Source organism: Phocoena sinus, chromosome 19 (genome assembly GCF_008692025.1).
Source record: "Phocoena sinus isolate mPhoSin1 chromosome 19, mPhoSin1.pri, whole genome shotgun sequence".
NCBI lineage: Eukaryota > Metazoa > Chordata > Mammalia > Artiodactyla > Phocoenidae > Phocoena > Phocoena sinus.
In genome coordinates this window covers 17,071,236-17,091,219 of record NC_045781.1, presented here as the reverse complement: position 1 = coordinate 17,091,219, position 19,984 = coordinate 17,071,236, and the positions used below count along the sequence as shown (strand labels likewise).

Sequence of the window (19,984 nt, the reverse complement as noted above, 5' to 3'; positions counted from 1 at the left end):
GACTTCAACCTTGCTAGTAAAATAATTATGTCAAAACAAAAAAACAAAACACCTCACAACAACCAAAAACACCCACCCAAACCCAATGCATTGGATGCCATGCTGTTCTCTTAATTCTCTGCATTTGGACTACACACTGGGTTCTCTTGGTCTGAACTGAAATTGTCCAAAGTGCTCGGTGAGTAAACAGGCTGAAGGTGGACGTTACCATGTTTTTAATCATCAGCGAAAAGACCAACTGCATCAAACTTTTGAAATTGATCGTTCTGAAGTGTCTGGCATACTGGGAGGTAACCATTATTACCCCCATTTTGCAGATGAGAAAACCAAGCACATAGAGCTTAAGTCACTTGCTCAGGGCTACACAGTTGGTAAGTGATGGAGCTGGGATTTGGACCCAAGCAGCCTGGCCACTCCATCGCCCTCCTTCCAGTCATCACAATGTGTCTCATTATCTCATTTCCATTTCATTCACATATACCAGGCAACTGAGTTTCCTGCTAGGTATGAAAAACAGCTGGGAGGGCCAGGCTTGACATGAAGAGTAACTTACAGTTTTCTCAGGATCCAGAATATTTACATGAGAAAAGCTCAGCAAGTGGACCTGAGATACACATTAATATCAGAGCATCAAAGTAAAAACATATAATTTTCAACATCATAATAAAGCCCTCTTCTAAGAGTGCCAATTCTCATGAGAATGGCAGACGCAGATTTTCATGTTACAGCTGAAATTTCTCACCTGGATTATTATGGTTGCCTGTTCCCTGACCCGCCTGCTTCTGCCCTTGCCTATCTACATGGCCAGAGGGGTCCTGCTGAAATCCCAGTCATAATATCCTTCCACTGTCCTCCATCTCGCTCAGAGTCAAAGCCAACATCCTTTCAACAGCCCACATGATTGGCCCCTCATTACTTCTTTTACCTTATCTCATTTCATCTTCCTTATGTTCACTTCTTTGCAACATACTGGGAGTCAGGAATGCTCCCCCTCCAGGGCCTTTGCACAGGCTGTTCCCTAGATACCCACATGGTTCAAATGTCACTTCTCAATGAGGCCTCCTCCCACATGCTTAGGTCTTGAGACTGCCTCTAGCCTCCAGCTCTCCCATCCCCATCACCCAGCTGTTATTCTTTTCTCCATAGCGTTTATCACCCTCTAGTGTTATTTGTAATTTACTCATTTATCATGTTCGTAGCACTCTCTCTCTCCTGGTTGGAATATAATTCTACAAGGGCAGGATATTTGTTTGTTTTGTTCACCAGTAGATCCTAATTGCCTAGAACAGTGCCAGGCACATAGTAGGTGCTCATTAAGTATTTAACACACGTGGTTACCTCTAGGGGGGAGGGAGGGGTTAAGTAGTAGGAAGGGGTACAAAAGAGACTCCAAATATTGGTAATTGTTTTATTCTTTAAGCTAAGGGTAAGTGCACTGGTTGTTCCTTATATTATTTTAATATTTTTTTGTCTATCTGAAATGTTTCACAATGAATTTTAAAGAATCAAACTGGGAGGGACTTCCCTGGTGGCACAGTGATTAAGAATCCACCTGCCAATGAAGGGGACACGGGTTTGAGCCCTAGTCGGGGAAGATCCCACATGCCGCGGAGCAACTAAGCCCGTGCGCCACAACTACTGAGCCTGCACTCTAGAGCCCGCGAGCCACAACTACTGAAGCCTGTGAGCCTAGAGCCCGTGCTCCGCAACAAGAGAAGCCACCGCAATGAGAAGCCCACGCACCAAAACAAAGAGTAGCCCCCACTCGCCGCAACTAGAGAAAGCCCGTGTGCGGCAACGAAGAGCCAACGCAGCCCAAAAATAAATAAACAAATTTATTTTTAAAAAATCAAATTGGGTCAAAAAGTAAGATTTATATATGGTTTGTATCAGTAGGACAGTCCCCTTCCCCACCCAAGTGTACTGGCTCACTTTTGTGTACTATCCCGTGTCAGTGGCTGAAAGCGCAGGTTCTTAGGCAGTTGCGTTTGTAACCAGGAAATGTGGAGGGGCAGTGAGAGGAAGTGGGCCGAGGGCTCTGACCATCAGGGCAGCTTGGCTTGGAGGATGAATGAAGTGAAGGGATCCCTGAGCTGACTTGCAGAGCTGACCGTCAAAACATGTTGAGAACACATGAGGAACAAAAGCACAGCTGCCCTGGGTCAGCTTCCGAGAACAGCATGCTGGGAGCAGGGTGGGGGGGAGGGCGGTGAGGGATGTGTCTGAGGACCCTTGGCAGAAGGGCTCACATCCCTTCTGTTTGCCAGAGAAGAGGCAGAAGAGAAATGACATTTCCTGAACCACGAGGATGGTGGAAAGGGCTCAGCTCGGGGACCTGGTAGAAGGCTCAGATGGGACCTCCTCTGGGTGGAGACTGACCTGAGCAGGACAGAACTCAGATCTCGGGCTCCATGACTTCCTGTGGACCCATAAGATCCCCAAATCCAAAAAAGGAGAGCCAGTTGCTGAGAGCCAGTTTTGGCTGTGTGGACGCCCTGGCCCAGCACAGGGCCAGTGGTCTGCAGATGAGGTGAGCTGGTCGTGGCCGGGAGGACACATCTTGTCCCCACGCACGCCGGGCAACTTCCCAGATGTCGATCAATGCTTCTGGCGAGAACAGTTCCTTCAGAGGAGCGCCATTGATCAGGCCAGACGGAAAACAAGTGGCGGCGATCGGGACAAGTGAATATTCATTTGGCAGTGTTAGAGGGCACGTGGAGATTATGCTTGCGGTGAGCGGCAGGGCAGGATCGATTCAGGACAAGAGGTGGACCAGATGTCTACAGGGGCTGAGACTCGGGCTGGGGGATAGGGGGCCAGAGAATGTCTGGGACAGCGAGGCTGCCATGCCACCCCACTCACAGCTGTCTGAAAGCTGACTGAAGCTGGGGCTGATGGAGTGTTTCTGGGGTGTGTGGAGGTATCCTGTCTAGGGCCTTGGTCTTCAGGTGGGTCACTTGCTGCACAGCGGCCCCCAGGCCTGTGTGCATGGCAGGAGTTGAAGGGACACACAGTTGCTGGGAGAGAGAAGGGATCTGCTGAGCCTGCCTCCATCCGAGGGTCCCACTTCCCTCCTGGGCACACTGGGGGGTAAGGGGGGTTGAGGATGTCCGACTGGCGCCATCTCTGATCTCTAGCTGAGACCCTTCTCCCGCGTCGTCAGTGCATCCCGCCCTGCACAGATGGGACCCGAGCCAGGGAGACTGTGAGATTTGGAACCAGGGTCCTGTGTCGTGGTCCTCCTTGACCTGGGGGTGGGGGGCGGGGTATGAACATGGATCCACCCATTACACTCTGGGAGCCCTAGCCCTTGGCTAGAAGCTTCCTAGATAGAGGTGAGAGGTCATCACTGCTGGCCTGGGAGGTCAGGAGTCTTGTCAGCTCATTGCCAGGTGCACGGTCAGCTAGGTGCAGCCTGCCCCCTCCCCCAGCCCCAATCAACCATCTGTAGGAGCTGCTACCGACAGGAGGGAGGGGCTCGGTTCCACTGTTCTGTGCAGGCTGCTCAGCTAATGAGGGGGTTTGTGAAATTTTTAATTATGGCTTCCATGCCTGGCTTAATTACTTGCGTATGGCTTTTACAAGTGAGGAGAGGATGCCTGCACGCAGCGCTTCTCCTCGGCCCGACGTTTGACTTTAATTAAAGGCAGAACCTGAGGTCTTTCCATCGCTAATGATCATGGAAAATTAGCTTCCAGTTCCCAGAGGTCGCCAGAGTGACGCACCCTGAGGCGGAAAGGGACGGAGTGGGGAGAGTGGGAGGCACAGCGCAGATGGCCTTTCTGGGCTGCCACCCCTGAGCACTGCCCCCCGCAGCCCACGCTCCCGCCACCTTCCCTCCGGGCCCTGCAGAAAAGGGAGCCTTGTTCTCCTCTGCCAGGAAGGAGGCCTGACCCCAGGCAGCAGCTGGGGGTGCGGGAACACCGCTGATCTGGGAGCGAGGGCTGCTGTGGTCTGTGTCCTGGTGGCCAGGAGCTGGGAACGGCCTGGGCTGCAGCTGGACTGCTCCCTGCTGGTGGTCACAGGGCAGAGGGGTGGGAGGTTCTGGAACCGCCACACAGGGGCACACACACGCACACGCATCCACTCACACACACATGTCCACTTATACACATGCTCACCCAGGCCAGGCACACGTACCCGGTCCTTCACCCACTCCATCCACAGGACGGAATCACAGAGACACGTCTGCACGCTCACACATGTGTGTGCACACATGTAGTTAGAGACACTTCCACACATGAGCTGAGGGCCCTCTTAGGACCTTCCTTGCTCTCACTGTCCCTCAAGCTCTCACCAAAGCCAGTATCCGCTTGGGAGCCAGCAGGCCAGAGCTGCGGGCAGGGTGTGGCTTAGAGAGGGCTCCCGAGAGCGGCAGAGCAGCCCTGACCACCTCCCCACTGACCGACACAGGTCTGGGCTGGCGTGTACCTGGCATGTGGCTTCCTTGGTCACAGTCAGGGTTAGTTCCAGGGCTCAACAGGAGGAGTGGTGGAGAGCACGTCCTTTGGACTTAGACCTGAATTCAAATCTGACTCCACCACTTCCTAGCAGTGTGGCCTTGGGTAAGTTATTCAGCCTAAGTCTGTTTCCTCATCTGTAAAATGGGGGTTATACTTGTTCATGTGGCTTTTATATGGAGCAAAGGAGATAATTGTGCAGTGAGCTCAGTGGCCAGCTCTGGCTCACCCCTCCCCAGCTCGTACCCTAGTGTCTGGGTTTGGGAGGGATTGACCCCACCCTCAGCTCCAGGAAGGCCAGTTCCATCCCACTGGCTCCAGTAACCCAGGCCTGCGTCCACCAACAGAAGGCATTCCCCCAGCCCCAGAGGTGCCATTGTCTTGGGATCCAGTTGGGGACAGGGCTCCCTCTGTCCTGCTGGATGTAACGAGGATGCCTGTAAGCTGGACCGTGGCTCAGCCATCGCACGAGCGTGAAGGAGCCATCTGAGGATAAAACCTGCCTGAGGACAGAGGAGTAGAGCCACAGGAAGGACCTGGGTCCTGGTGACACCGTGAAACTTCGGGATTCCCATCGAGCTGGGTTTTCTATTACTCACCTCCAAACACATGCTGGTTGTCACAGGGCTCATGGCAAATGCTTAGTCTGACACTGCACAAAATTGATGGCAACCACCGAACCAGGCAAGAGCTGGTCTCCTGGCAACACCCCAGCTCCTTCCTGTCCCACCGAGGATACTGCCCTATAGGTGGGGGCTGAACCTTCTGCCACGGGAGCTGTATTCCTTTGCCGGGGCTACCATAACAGAATACCACGATGAGGGGGGCACTTAAACAACCGAAAAATATTGTCTCACCATTCTGGAGTGTAGACGTCTGCGATCAAGGTATTTGCAGGGTTGGTTCCTTCTGGGCGTGGTGAAGGAGAATCTGTTCCAGACCTCTCCCCGAGCTTCTGAGGGATTTCTGGCAGTCTTTGGCATCTCATGACTTGTAGATCTCTGCCTTTATCCTCCCAGGACATTCTCCTTGTGTGCATGTCTGTGTCCAGATTTCCCCTTTTCATAAGAACATCAGCCCTATTAGATTAGGGGCTCACCTACTCCAGTGTGACCTCATGTTAATTAATTACCTCTGCAATGACCCTGTTTCCAAGTAAGGTCACATTCTGAGGTACTGTGGATTAGGGCTTCAACATATGAATTTGGGGGGACACAATTCAACCCATAACAGGCGCATACAAGTGTGAGTGTGTGCGTGTGTGTGTGTGTGTGTGTGTGTGTGTGTGTGTGTGTGTGAGACTGCTGGATTGGGATACTGTGTCACTACTCCCCTGTCCTACCACAGTGACTGTCCTCCAGGTGGAGACAGATGCCCTGGGCTGGAAGGCCCTGTTTCTGCATGAGTGCCATCTGGTTATAGAGCTGTAGGAAGCAGCTCCTGACCAGCGAGGCTTCTGCAGTTTCACTCCACTTCAGCTGACTCACAAGCTTTCTCTCCCCTCAGATGATTTTGCACAAAAATTCCTTGAACTGTTAGGCATCATTTTTATCCAGAGGTTGGGTGCTTTTCCCCAATCCTTCCCCAATCCAGGCTATGCTTTTCATGGCAGGACTGGCAATGGGTGGACCCCGGGCCAAATCCAACTTGGACATGAGTTTTTATTGGGTCAATTCGGTTTTTAAAATGTACATTACTTACCAATTTAAGAATCAGGAAATATCAAGTTAAAAATCCAGGTTTTCAGAAAATCTGAAGGTCTGGATCTGCTACCAAGGGTTACTTTAAAAGAATTTTCATATTAAAATGTCTTACGGTTATTATAGGACAGGGCTGCTTTAAACAAGTTTTCACTGAAGACCATCGATTGGCCAGTCTGAGTCTCGTCATAAAAATGTGTATTTGCACCTGTGTCTTCCTGTTTTCAGCAACCATGTAAAAAGTCAAGGCTCAAGTGACCCTTTGCATGCAGAGTGGTATAGGGCATAACGTGGGGCCTGTGCTGATGCCATTCTGTTTTCAGATGCTCCCAGCTCACTGGGTGTTGCCCTCCACTCCAGCCTGGCAAACATGCCATAGAGTGCCATGTCCAGGGATCATAAAGGTCTAGCCCCTTTTCTACCTGTGTCCTTGAAGCTGAAAGATGAGAACATCCAGGACGCAGGGCAGCAGAAAAGAGGCTGCAGGCTCAGGGAGAGAAAACCCAGAACCCCTCCCCCTGCCTTGTATGTTGTTCAGGGTAAGCAGAGAAGTCAGCAGAACTGTTTGGAGAGAAGGGCAAGACCAACCGTGCAGAGCACGTGCCCTGCAGGGAAGGGACAGGGACTCAGAAAGAAGCTCACCCCACCTGCCCTGAGTCTCTTTCCTCCACCCCAGGACAGCATCCCATCACAGCAGGAATCTTCACAAATAGCCCTGTGGTATCAGTCCACCTGGGACTGACTTACTGGTTGGGAAAACTGAAGCTCAGAGATGTAAAATGATGATCCCCAGAGTCTCCCAGGGAGAAAATTTAGTGCTGAGAGTAGCACACACTCAGATCCCAGTGGTCTTTTCTCTACACACTTCTCACTCTTACCTGTGTTGGAGGAAAGCCCAGGGGCTCTTTGGATGCCTCTCACCCAGCCTGGGGGCTGTCAGGGAATGGTGAGAGATGAGACCAGATACTCACTTGCCTTGTGGGACATGCTGAGACATTTAAACTTGGACTATTCGGCAACGGGGTGCCCTCAGACGGTTTTGAAAAGGGAGGGACAGCACATGCACTCCCAGAAGTGGTGTGGAGGTGGGGAGCTGTCCAGGACCCCGGTGCTGAATCAGCCACACTGAGGGGCTGGAAAAGATAGACAGGACAGGAGCAGGGGACCAAGTGTACAGTTGGATGTCGGGGGAGAGGGAAGGGAGGGGAGGTTGGTCCTAAATTTATGTCTTTCCAACCCTGTGGTGAAAAGGGGGGAAGGCATTGAGGGGGAGGAGACTTGAAATACAGGAAGTCAAGTGGAGGAGACATGAGGCAGAGTCTCATGGAGAAGGCAGGCTCCTACCTCATGCACAGCTGCTCATTAGGACTTCCAGGTCACTCACAGCCTTGGCCCCATCCTGATAGCCTGAGCGAGACCCACTTCTACACGGAACAGTCAGGACAGAGACAACTTGGTTATTCTGCCATATCCTTAGTCTCTGAGCCCTTAGATTGGAAGGAACCAGCAGCCTGTTCTGAGAAGAGCTCCAGGGGAAATCATGCTGGACTAGTAGGAATCATGAATTTGGCGGTCAGCCTTGGCGCCAGCTTAGAAAGGCCAGCCTGCTCCCACAGGACACCCAGGGCACACCTGCTGGGCTCCACATGACCTCACCTCAAAGCACCCAGCCGGCCTTCGTGTGCAAGCATCCTTTCCCTTCCTCCCTCCTCCTCCTAGCCTTTCATCACTCACTACACATTGCCCGAATACCTCCTCTGTGCCAGGCACTCTTGGCAGCTGGGAGCACAAAAGCAAGTCCTCTGGGGCTTCCTTGCGCCAGCTGCAGGGAGAGGGATTCCGTGGAAGGAAGCCAAACCTCCTTGCCATTCTCTACTCCTCTGGAGTCTGTGGATTCAGTTTGCAACTTGGAGGCAGCTGCACTCTGCCAGGGCCCAGGACATTCTGGGTTTACTCATACACTCCTTTCTGTTCATATTATACCCCAACTCTCAATTTTGAGAAGTAAATATGCAATTTTTTCCTCCCTGTAAATTTTCCCTGCTGTGGCTGTGGATTTCAAAGCAGCTGGAAAGTGTGAGTAGCTCGGTGCTTTCTAAAAGTAGAAGGAGGCCGTGCAGCTTCGTACGTCGTCTGCTGCGCTTCGCAAGATCCAGAGGCTCTACTGTGGGGAGATGCTCTCCAGGCTGTACTGTCAGGGGAACTTTTAACCCAAATAATCCACGTCCCCGCCTACCATTAGCAATGAGTTAATTGCCAAGAAGTAAGCGTGTGTGTGCACCCAGACACATGCATGCGTGTTGCAGGGATGTTAGTAGTGCGCGTTGCAGGTGAAACAAAGGTATCTGCTTATGCAGGCAAACTTTCTGCATGTTCCTCTGGAAACCTTCGTGCCTCAGTAATTGAAGGTCAGGATAATCTGATCTATGCTTTTGTTTGGAAGAAGCAAGACAAACAGATCTGGGATGGCTTATTTACCGTGCAACCTTGACAGTCTCTCTGGGTCTTAATTCTATCATCTGTGAAACAGAGCAGTGGACTTGGAGATGTGCTGCCTGGATCCCCTTCCAGGAAGGACTCACTGACCACCTGCAGGACAGGTCGTCAGCCGTCAGCTCCTTAGGGATCTGCAGCAAACTGCCTTATCCCGGGTCATGCCCTTCCCTGGGCACCCCACATCCAGCTACTGAGTAAGGTAGAGGCATCCAGGCGGAGCCATTTCTGCCTGCTGCAGGGTGCTCTGACAGCCAACACCTACTCCAGAGTTCCCATGCAGGCTATGTTGGACCTGAATCCCTGACCGACTTCTGCTCACTCCCCCTTCCTCCCTTTTCCAACTTCATAGATGTTGAGCCTTGATAAACATCTTGTACCCCAAACTCCATCACAGCATCTCCTTATAGAAAACCAAAGCCTGTGACAAATAGGGATAAGGATTTTCACTTCAAGAGGTTATTGTGTGAAAGCTAAATGAGATGTTTATGTGGTATCCCACGTAGTGCCTGGAACGTTAACAAAGCATGACAAATGTCTATTCCTTTTCTGTTTCCCCTAAAAACTGTGACACTAAGTCCCATTCCAGGCCTTGAGCATTTGTTCATAGCCTGTGCTCTGTAATATCGGTTTGGATAAAGACCAGAGGGGAAAGTGGCCCTGAAAGTTTGTCCCAGCTGCTAAGTTTGAGAACCTGGCAGAGGACTCTGGAGCCAACCTTGTCCCTGTGAAGTTCATTATCCATGGATCACATCAGCCCTCTTCAACGTCCCTCACTGAAAAGAAATCGAGCATGCAAATACTCTTTTATCATTGATTAGGATAAAAGAGTATCATCCAGGGGGAGATTCATGAAAGAGCCGGAAAGACATTGAAATTCAATATTGTTTTAGTCCAAATCAATATTAATAATTGTTTGCATTTTTAAAGTGCAATTTGCAATTGAAAATTGAAAAACACAAAGATCAACCAGTAGTTGCTAACACATCAAATTTTCCCGTTAAAGGCATAGTCCCTTACCTTTAAAGGGTTTCTTATTCAACAGAGGATGGCGCTAATCCATGAAAATGGTTGTCTGTTATTTACGTGCACAACATTAGAATGTGCTTCCATTATGCGTGAGCTGAAAGGCCAGTAACTTTTCAAGTTCTTGATTTTTTTAACTAAACTTTTTATTTCAAAATAATTATAGATTAACATACAGTTGTAAGAAGTAATACAGAGAAATACTGTGTACCCTTTATCCTGTTTCCCCCAATAGTAACGTCTTGTAAAACTACAGTCCAATATCACAGTGAGAACGTTGACAGCGATACAGTCAAGACAGAGGACATTCCCATCACCACAAGGACGCCTCATGCTGCCCCTTTTACACTGTTGAAGAATTAAAGATTTTTAAATGACAAAGTTGACCATGGATACTTTCCAGTGGGGTTTAAATCATTAGCCCTGTTTAGATTTCTGCCTTAAAATGATTTTTATCATTAGGTGAGACACTGTCCCAACTGGGCTCAGTGGGTTCAAACATGGAGCAGTGGTAACCTAGGGAGAGAGTGGACCCAGGAGAGACTCGCCTTAACCACCCAGGCCTCAGGGGTAGATCGGAAAGAACCTGAGAACACATTTTTCAGTTGGACACTTGCATCAGGGTCCCTTGCCCCCTCAAATAAGGACAGAGTTATCTCGAAGAGAAACAGCTTGGCAGCGTTGGTCCATAGAGGTACAGCCTTGACCCAGATTTGTGGCAAGGGATAGTCAGCAGGTGTGGGTGAGGGACCTGAAAGTGGCCTCACGCAAATAAAATTCCCAGGGTGCCTTTCTGTTCTCCAGGATAGGTGTTTGTCTCACTCCAGAGCTGCAAGGAATTTGGAAACTCACCTATAGTGCATATTTTGGACACATCTTGATTTCAAGGTTAGGAAAATCAAACCCTGAGGGTCAACAGTTAATTGGAGGGGCAGCCAGGCCCAGAACCTGAGCTCCACTCTGAGCTTTCTGTCCATCCCATGACATCTGGTCGCTTTTGCGGGGGCTGCCTGGGTTCGTAAACTTAGTTCCTCTCTGTCCTGGTCATGTTTCACACAGGCGTGAACTTGACCGTCTGGTCCTCCTCAGCTTCTGGGCCCACACCCAGTCACCTGTGGGGTGAGCAAAATGATAACATAGTGATTTCTGCTCAGTTTGCTTTCATTGATTTTTTTTTTTATTGCAGTAAAATTACTATCCTTACTATTATTTATATATATAATAGAAAACTTACCATTTTAACCATTTTTAAGTCCAGAGGCATTAATTACATTCACATTGTTGTGTAGCCATCACCACTCTGCATCTCCAGGACTTTTTTCATCTTTCCCAACCGAAAGTCTGTAGCCATTAATTAATAATGCCCCATTCCTCCCTCCCTCCCCTGCAGCCCCTGGTAACCACTATTCTGCTTCCTGTCTCTGAATCTGACTGCATGGAATCATACAGTATTTGTCCTTTTGTCACTGGCTTCTTTCACATAGCATAATGTCCTCAAGGTTCATCTGTGTTACACCATGTGTTGCTTTCATTGGTTTTTGATCAACACATTCAACCTCCAATTTTGTCTGGGAGTTTCCTGTCATCATACTGTATTTTAAAGGTTTGGGAATCATCCATTTTACGGCCTCCAAATTACTTGTATATTTGCCTGTGCGTGTGTTATGTGTGTTAATACACGTGTATATGTAGAAATAGAGTCGTCATGTACCTCCACAAGTATACGAGTCTTCAAGCCCCATGATTTGAAACCTGCCCTACCAACATGAGGATCCTGGTGGTGAGTGTGCCTTGGGTGTTTGGGAGCTGTCAGGTTCCATTGGGCTCCCTGGTGGAGCTCAGTTCCTTGTCTCTTCTTCAGTCATAGGATTGGACTACTCATTGGACCTGATTCCAACCCAGACCTGATCGAAACAAACCCACAGCTCCCTGAAACATAAGTGACCTTTTTAAAATTCCAGGTTCATGGAGTGCCTCTCTCCAGATGGCCCAGTCACCTCTGTCTATTAACTCACACTCATTCAACGTGCAGCGAAGTTTATCGATCACCTGTGCCAGGCACTGTGCTAAGTGCTGGGAGTACAGAGATGAGCAAAGAGTCTGAAACAGGCATGTGAACGCTCTCCACACAGTGGGGGAAGGGCTGTAACTGAGGTACACATGCTCACAAGATTGGAGCCAGGGCAGGGGTGGGGAGGGACTCAGTTTTTCTACTTGTACAATTACTACTCCACGACCCTGTTCCATTGTCATAAAGCACCCTGAAAATATAAGACGTTCTGGGCAGAGATGATACCCAGAGTAGCAGTGGAAGGCACTGCAGCCTGTGACACCTTGGCCAGGCTCTCGGGACCCTCTTGCTGTGGCTGTGTGTTTGCAGGCTTCCGTTCATCCTCTTTGTATGCGCAGTGGTGGGAAGCTGGGCTGTGGTGTTCCTAGTGGGGCAGTGGGGATATGGCTTGGGGCTGTTTGAGCCTGATTTATGCCTCGGCCTTCACCTTAGCGTCCCCTTTCTCTCCCCCTGCAGAGAGCATGGGGGATTGGAAGGACTCCCTGCCTTGTAACAGGGGGATGCATATCAGGTGAATTGCTTCCCCCAGGAATGGGGTGCTGTCATGCCTACTTGGGTGTGCCAGGGCTGGGCCCTGGCCATTTCAGGACCCAGGTCAGCATGTACACACACACACACACACACACACACACACACGTGTCAGCGGTGGGGCAGGAGTCTGCAGCCCCGCCTCAGAGTCTCGGCGCTTGCAGCCATTCGTCATCCTCACAGAGCATTGCAACTTTATGCCTAGGCGTAAAAACTGGAGGGACTCGTCCCAGAGTTTGCTGCTGCTACCCCCACTGCCGTTAGAGCAGTTATAATTAGCTGCAGGATTTTAAGGACCCGAAATCAAGAAGAACCCCATCTCAGAAGTAAGCAGGAGCCACACACATGGAAGAACTCGTCTGACAAAACAGATGGAGGTGGTGTTCTCAGGGGACTGGGCTGTGTGCTTTGTTTCAGCAAGGAGCACATGAGTTACTGAGGCCGGGAGGCTGAGGAGGGAAGCCGGGAGGTCAGCCCCAGCGCCGGCCTCGGTGCGGGGCAGAGCTGGAGGCGCAGCCCCCTCTGCTGCCCTGGCAGAATGCTTGGTGCCGGATTCAAGGTGACGGCAGTGCCTGGCTCCGTTCTCCTCAAGTTGCCATAGCAGCCTGTCTCCCGATGAGCAGCTTCTCCTGGAACCCTCGGCCAGGAGGGACGTCATTCTTCGCTCCTGCTTCACTCCTGCCGGTTAGAGAAGGAGACTGACTAGACAGAGAACTTTCCTGGGCCCGGGGTCTGCACACCAAGTGAGTGCACCCAGTGGGCATGTGGCTGGATGCTGCCTCCAGCGGGACACAGAGTCCTCTGGGTGACTGGGGTGAGTGTCTGGGCCTTGGAGCGTCCACAGCCAAGTGTGTCCTTGGAGCCGTCCGTCCGTCTGCCTGCCGGCCCTTCGCCACTGGAGGTGCGTGTGTTTTGTTGGCTGAATTCCCAAGTCCTTGCTTGTGCCCTGAAGTGAATTTTCTAGAGACGAATTTTTAAATCAGATAAATAAGGAAATAGGAGAAATCCTTGGCCCTGCCCTGTGTCCCAGGAGGTGTTTACAAGATTAATTGGATTTCTTTTTCTTACTGTAAAAATTGGTGATGCCATTCAGGCCTCAGGGAGAGAGAAGCCGCTGGGAGCGCTAGGAATTGTGAGGGGGGCAGGACCTTCTGAAAACTCAGCGGGCTGTTTATTTTTCTTGCCTCACCCCTCCCCCTTCCACTCCCAGTTATTTGAATTTTCTTATTGTCTGTTGGCCTTGGAAGGGAAGCAGGGAAGTAGGGGAGGGTTTTCCACTTGTCGTCGGAGCCGAGGGTGATGCAGTCCGTGCTGAGCCGAGGGTGATGCAGTCCGTGCTGAGCCGAGGGTGATGCAGTCCGTGCTGAGCCGAGGGTGATGCAGTCCGTGCTGCACCAGTCCTCCCAGCTGGGGGCGGAGGCCTGTGAACGTGTTTATGGGCCCCCGGGCAGCCCGGCCCCAGCCTGTGGTAGAGTGTGGTGTCCCCTTCCCAGGCAGCAGCTCAACTCTCTGGAGAGGGAGACAGCCTCTGGACAGCTCTCCCCACGGCCTTGAAAATAACGTGTGACTTTGAAGACAAGGACCCTCACGGGAACAGTAGTGGATAGGATGTGCATACCCTCTGGAGTGTCTGGTGGTCCGCTGGTGACCTCTCAGCTACCTCCCTTTAAAGGAAGGACGTTCCTGTGGATAATGTGATGTTGGCCCTCTCCTGGGGCACTGAAGACCCAGCCAGACTGAGAACTAGTCTCCCAGGAGGGGAGGCACGCTAACCTTTGATTCTTGTTCACGTGGAGCAGGGAGTTAGCCAATCAGATGGTCTCTCAGTGAGAGCCCCCACTGGGAGGAGTGTCGCGGGGGTGGGGGGGTTGGGGGGATGGGGGGGTGCGGGGGAAGGCTGGGGTCTTAGGCTTAAGGGTTGGGTCTGGGCAGGGGAAGCCAAACACAACTCTAACACCAGCTTCCCTGGGCTGGTGGGGGAAGGGGCTTATATTCTCTTGGGGGCCAACAAAAAAAAGAGTCACTGAAATGAGACACTTGAATGGGTGACGCTCCTGCCACAGTGAAGGTGCAGGTCCTGGGGCTGTGTTCTCTTCTCCCCCAGATTTGGGGGCGGGGATGTGGTCCTCATCCCGGCTCCAGGCACATGGGCTGCCGGAGCCTGGCTCCACTGGGTGGACTTGGTTTGGGCAGGTTCAGAAACAAGCGAGGACAGGTCGTGGCTGCAGGACAAGGGGAATCGATACTGGCTTGAACGGCGACGGTGTGACAGATTAGGAAGAAAAAGGGACTGACCAGCTCTCTGTACTCACTTCTGCAGGGCCAGCCGCTGTACAGACAGTGCGATGATGATCACATGTGCGTCTGAGTCCCCTTTTCTCATCCAGTAGAGCCTCTGGGTCGAGATGAGGCAGCTCTTTATTAGCTGTTTAACCGGGCCGCTGTGTACACTGGCCATCAATTTGCCATCCTGTCGTCCCGCCTTCCTCTCTCCTTCCCTCTCCCCCTCCTTAGATCAGATCAGCCTCCTGGCCTCGTGTCTGACTCTGCAGGCCGGTGTGGCTGCAGGAGGTGTGCCAACACCATGGCCAGCATAAGCTGGGTGTCCTTACAGCTGCGGCCTTGCTTATAGGCTTACCCGGTGGGTCCTGCACTCAGGGCCTGTCTTCACTGAGGGAAGGGCCTGGGAGACCACAGGGTGCCGGGCATGCCGTGGCCAGCGCTGAGAGTGGCCTCGTCCTGTCCCGGAGCCTGGGGCCTGCGCTCTTGCATCTGTGTCTTTGCAGGATGATGAGCCAGGTCCCCAGGACAGTCCCATCTGGGGCAGCCACGGAGGGGGAGGCCACAGCCCTTCATGAGGGGCTTCAGGGTCTGAGCCTTTGGGGACACGTGGCTACCCATTTTCACCCACCGCAAGCCCAGGGTGGGAGTGTCCCTGGTGATGGCAGGAAGCAGCCATCTTTCTCTGCGGCAGGGGGCCACTGCAGCGAGGTCAGGGCCAGCTAGAACCCCAGAGCCAACTCCAGAGGCAAACCGAGCCCGGCTCAGCACTGCCTCCCAGACATAAAAGCTGGGAGGCCGTGGGAAACCCCTGCTCGGGTCAGCCCAGAGAGCCCGGCATTCACGCACGTTCCCGTGCGTGGAGGCCTGGAGCAGGTTAATTAAAGTTAACTGAGTGAAAAAATAATTACAGAGACTGTAGAGGGGAGAAACCTAAACCTGTAATTTAACTCCTCAGCCTCAGAGCTTTGCTGAGCACTGTCTAGTCCTTGGGAATCTGTCTGGGCAGGGGAGGGAGGGGCTTATCTTAGTATCACTTCCTGCTTCGCGCCCCCCAGGTTGGATGCAGAGGGGAAAAAGTTAGGGTTTCCTCCTCCAGCACCTGGGTGCCAGGTCGGAGATGGGTTCCCTGACCAAGGTATCGCACCAAGGAGACCCCGGGCAGGGACCATCCTTGTGCCGAGCAGCACATCTGGTCTGGGGCCCCATCAGCCACCCAGCTGTGCTCTTGGAGGCTGCTGGGATCTGCCCACCTGGCCTCAGCCTCCCTCAGGCGCTACCCTGTGCCAGGGAGGGGCAAGTTCCCAAGGGCTTCTTGGGTGGAAAGAGGGTGGTATCCCTGGGCCCAGGCGGGTAGGACCCAGTGAAGGTAAGGGGACCCAGTGACAGCTTACTGGGCGGATTCCCCTTCCGCACCTGTCCCACCCCACCAAGCCCCGCCCCACTGCAGAAACTTACATCCTTCCCTTGGGCAGATGGCCTTGGGGCACCCCCATCTTTTTTTTTTTTTCTGGCCACACCACGTGGCATGTGGGATCCCAGTTCCCTAGGCCAGGGATCGAACCCACGCCCCCTGCAGTGGAAGTGCGGAGTTTTAACCACTGGACCACCAGGGAAGTCCTGGGGTACCCCCATCTTGACCCACAGCCTGGCCCAACCGATGTCACTTGGTTGGTACTGGTGTATTTGCAATTTCTTCTACTTCAGGAGGAACGAGGGTTGGGACAAGCCACGCAGGCATGCTCTGGGTCTGCAGCGGCCAGAGCAGTGGGGGTCCATCTGCAGGGACACAGCCTCTGAGCCTGGGGTCTGTCAGATCTGGGTCTGGCTGCTCCGTCTCAGCTCCAGGCCCCAGGGCTTTGAGAGCAGGGACAACCGTGATCTGGCCAGAGCTTCAGCTCCTGCAGGTGTGACTATCCAGTGGAGCCTCGGTCCCACCAGCCCATCCTTCAGTCTGTCAGGGAGGGAAAGCTCTGGCTGGTGGGGGTGGGGAGTCACTCAGTCCCTGACATCCTCTGGGCCTGGGAGGCTCCTTCTCAAAGCCTCCAGTTCCATGGAGACCCTTGTCCCCAGCACCCTGTAAACAGGAGCCAGGGCAGAGAGAGACCCAAGAGCTTTTCTGTCCACCAGGCCAGTTGCGAGGGAGAAGGACCCAGATTCCTGCCTGGACATTGCAGGGGTGTGACCGCTGTCCCCAGCTGTGGGTGCTGGGGCTCCATCCTCGGCTCCCCTGGGCAGGAACTGGGCAGTGTCTCTCTCCATGGATTTTCTAGGGGTGCAGATACAGGAGACCCTGGCAGGAAGCTGGTGTCTTGGCCACAGGTGGTGACCAGGCTTCCCTTCACCTCCTTGGGCTTGAAAACGTGAAAGGGACGCAGCTGAGTAAGGGTGGAGGGATCCAGGATTACGCTGGTCAAGTGCAGCGACTGGGGCCCTGGGCCTCAGTGATGGACCGTCTTTCTCCTCTGCTGCTCCATAGACCGTGGCCTGATGGACACCTGGTGTGGACGATGAGGGAAGAACGCACCTCCCACACCCGAGAGGTGACCCCAGAGCAAGCCCCGGACGACCCCGCGAGCAGGAACGATGCGGCTGGCCTGCATGTTCTCGTCCATCCTGCTGTTTGGAGCCGCAGGCCTCCTCCTCTTCATCGGCCTGCAGGACCCCACAGAGCTCGCCCTCCAGCAGGTGCCAGGTGAGCCCTCACTCTCCGCCCTGCCGTCTGCTGGCCCCGGCTTTCCCGCCCGAAGTGCAGCTCTCCGCGCTGCTCTGGTGCCAAGGCAGGGGTCCTGGCCTCAGGGTGGGCACACAGTGTCTGTTGTCAGACCACCAGCCCCAGGGTTCTGGCCTCTGGCCTCTGGCCTGTGCACTCTTCTGGGGAAGGACAGCCAGGCTGCCCATCACTCAGCTGCTCACTGCCTTTGGTGAAACCCAGATTTAAGGAGGATTCTGTCACCTCTTGGGGTCTCTTCCACATGGTCTCGGATACCCGAAGATGAATGCCTTCTCCCTGAGCCCGGGCCTCCCAAATGGGACTCTGATTCTCTGCCCAGCCCTGGGGACCCCTCGAATTCAGGGAGGTCTGGGTACCTCCTGGCTTTGTGAAGCTGAGGTGGCTCCTGCTGGCCCCCCACCTGCTTCCTCCTAATGCACTGGAGGGAAGTACCCTCCCTGACTCAGAGGTGAGTTGGCAGTGAGGGGAGAGCAGGAAGGACGGTTCTGGAGCCTCGGGGTGGTCCCAGAGGCCCTGTTAGGGGAGGGTCCGTGATGACAGCCCTCTACTCCAGGACACGAACAGAATGAAAGAGGTGTGGAGGCTGGGGAGTTAGGCAGAGGGATTCCTGTACCATCCTTGCCCACAGCCCATAGCACAGGAGTGCGGGACATGGCACAGGGGCCCCTGGCCCTGAGTGCGGAGGGCTCTCAGGCCTGCAGCCTCCCCACCCAGCACCCCCTCAGCCATGGCTCACATGCTCAGGGCAGCCTGCACCCAGGCTCAGACTGGGGGCCTGTAGGCAACACGCGGAAAGGCAGAAGAAGCAGAAGGAGGCCAGAGCTGGGGCCCTGGGCCTGGCAGCTGCTATCAGAGGCCCTGGTGGGAGAGGCTGATGAGTTGATTCTCTCATCACAGCGAGTCAGCTAGAGGCAGCCCCGGTGCTGGGTCTGCAGGAGACAGTGGGTGAGTCAGTGGGGCTGACTCACGCTTGGGCCGGACCCTCCTAGCGGGTGGCTGTCGAAAGGGGTCTGGCTGCTTCCTGGCTTCTGGAGAGGCAAAAGCAGGGGCCCATGACCGAGTTGGTCCTCTGCGGAGACCTTGCAGCCTCACGTGAGCCCCAGAGTGGCCGGCTTACTGTGTCAGTGGAACCAGGCTCCACAGGCAGTGCCCGCAGGGACACTAAGAGTTGGTCTCTGCAGTTGTGGGTTATATATGCAGAAGCGAACTCCCAAAAAAGGGCCCTCAGGCAGGGCTTGGGGTTAATGGCACCGTGTATCCTCGGCACAGATCTTGGTGAGTACGTGTGGTTGGAGCACACGTGGGCAGAGCATCTGCGTTCTATGGGACGAGCCTGGGAGAGAAGGCATGAGTGTGTCTGTGGTGTCCACCTGTGTATCCCATCCGTGGTGTCCTCTGGAGACAGGTGTTATTTTCCTGGGTGGGCTCAGGGTCTGGTGGCCACGACACGCCCCGCCCCCCACCACCGTGCTGTAGCAGCTGGCAACGCAGAGCCCTTGCCCCTCATTCTTCTGCAGACGTGGCTTCCTGTCCCTCCCGCCAGCCAGCACTGCCTTGCACAGCCCCCCCCCCCCCCCCCAGTGCATGCACGTGCGGATCTCCTTGATTACTGGTGGGGTGGGAGCCCACCGGATGGCTGGGGTTTCTGGGGTGGGCTGGAGTGGTGAGCAGGAGGGCAGTGTGGAGCCTCAGCCGGCAGGGCGTGTAGGATGGCAGGAAGCGGAGGTTCCCCTCCCGCTGCAGCCGGGGATGGCAAAGGCCTGGCAAACCCAGGCAAGGTGCACACCTGGGTCTTGAGCTCCCTTCCTCGGGCTGTAGATGGAGCTGGACCACCCCCTCGCCACATGCCAGGTGACGGGCAACCTGGATGTTCTACGGAAATCACCTCAAACACAGTCATAAAACCTTAAGTAATGCTTACATTACTTTCCCTGAGCAAAGTGTTCCTGACACAGGCTGTTTGTGTTGATTTGTTGCTATTCATTTATTCTTTCCTTGTACTTCTCACAGCAGCCTAATTGTGATTCGGTACCAAGAAAGCAATATCAAAGTAATTTTCCACAACATTAGTTACAATTTTCTTCTGATCTTTCAAGTGAAACAGTCCCATCCTGTTGGCTTCTTTGAGCATATAAACCTTGATTACATTTATCTGTTGGAAACCAGTACTTACAAAGTGTTATGTATCCAGTTGCATGGGTGGGTGGCCCCAAGGGCCCTGGACAAGTCAGGATTTCTACCCATGGGAGGTGCGGATGTGTGGGGTCTGCCCTGTCATCTGGATCAGGCAAGGCCGATGGTGGGGGGGCACCTTCAGAGGAAATTCCACACAGGCTACTCTGGCTTTCCCAGCAGCAGAAACTTCCCTGGGAATGGAGTGTCTGGTATCTGCTGTTGTTGGCACTGATCAAGGTGGAAGGGGGAGGGTGGGCAGGTGAAGATCCAGAAACAAGCTTGAGAAGGCGGGCAGAGCCTGTAGTTGTTTGTGGTCCCTTGGGGTTGGGGGTGTGCTTCAGATTTCTCCCATGCAGCTACCAGCTGTTAAGAGCACCTGAACTTCTCAGAGACCAGTCAGCAAATCTCACCTGGTTTGTGCATTAGATGCAATCCTATGGGGCTGCCAGCTTTTGTAAACCAAGCGATATTTTCCAAAATGTTTGCTATATTTTATTTATTTATTTTTTTTTTTTTT

General features: G+C 53.3%; 1 protein-coding gene across 1 annotated transcript in view; it reads left to right on the top strand.

The window, feature by feature from the left end:
- Nucleotides 1-209: 209 nt before the first annotated feature.
- Nucleotides 210-19,984, top strand: part of CHST8 (carbohydrate sulfotransferase 8) — an 82,396-nt gene continuing 62,621 nt past the window's right edge. Inside the window, exons 1-7 of the mRNA XM_032614805.1 lie at nt 210-290; nt 3,881-4,034; nt 4,291-4,413; nt 5,808-5,886; nt 14,383-14,541; nt 14,793-14,880; nt 17,112-17,253. Coding sequence (XP_032470696.1) covers nt 210-290; nt 3,881-4,034; nt 4,291-4,413; nt 5,808-5,886; nt 14,383-14,541; nt 14,793-14,880; nt 17,112-17,253 — 826 coding nt within the window. The remainder of the gene's footprint in view (nt 291-3,880; nt 4,035-4,290; nt 4,414-5,807; nt 5,887-14,382; nt 14,542-14,792; nt 14,881-17,111; nt 17,254-19,984) is intronic.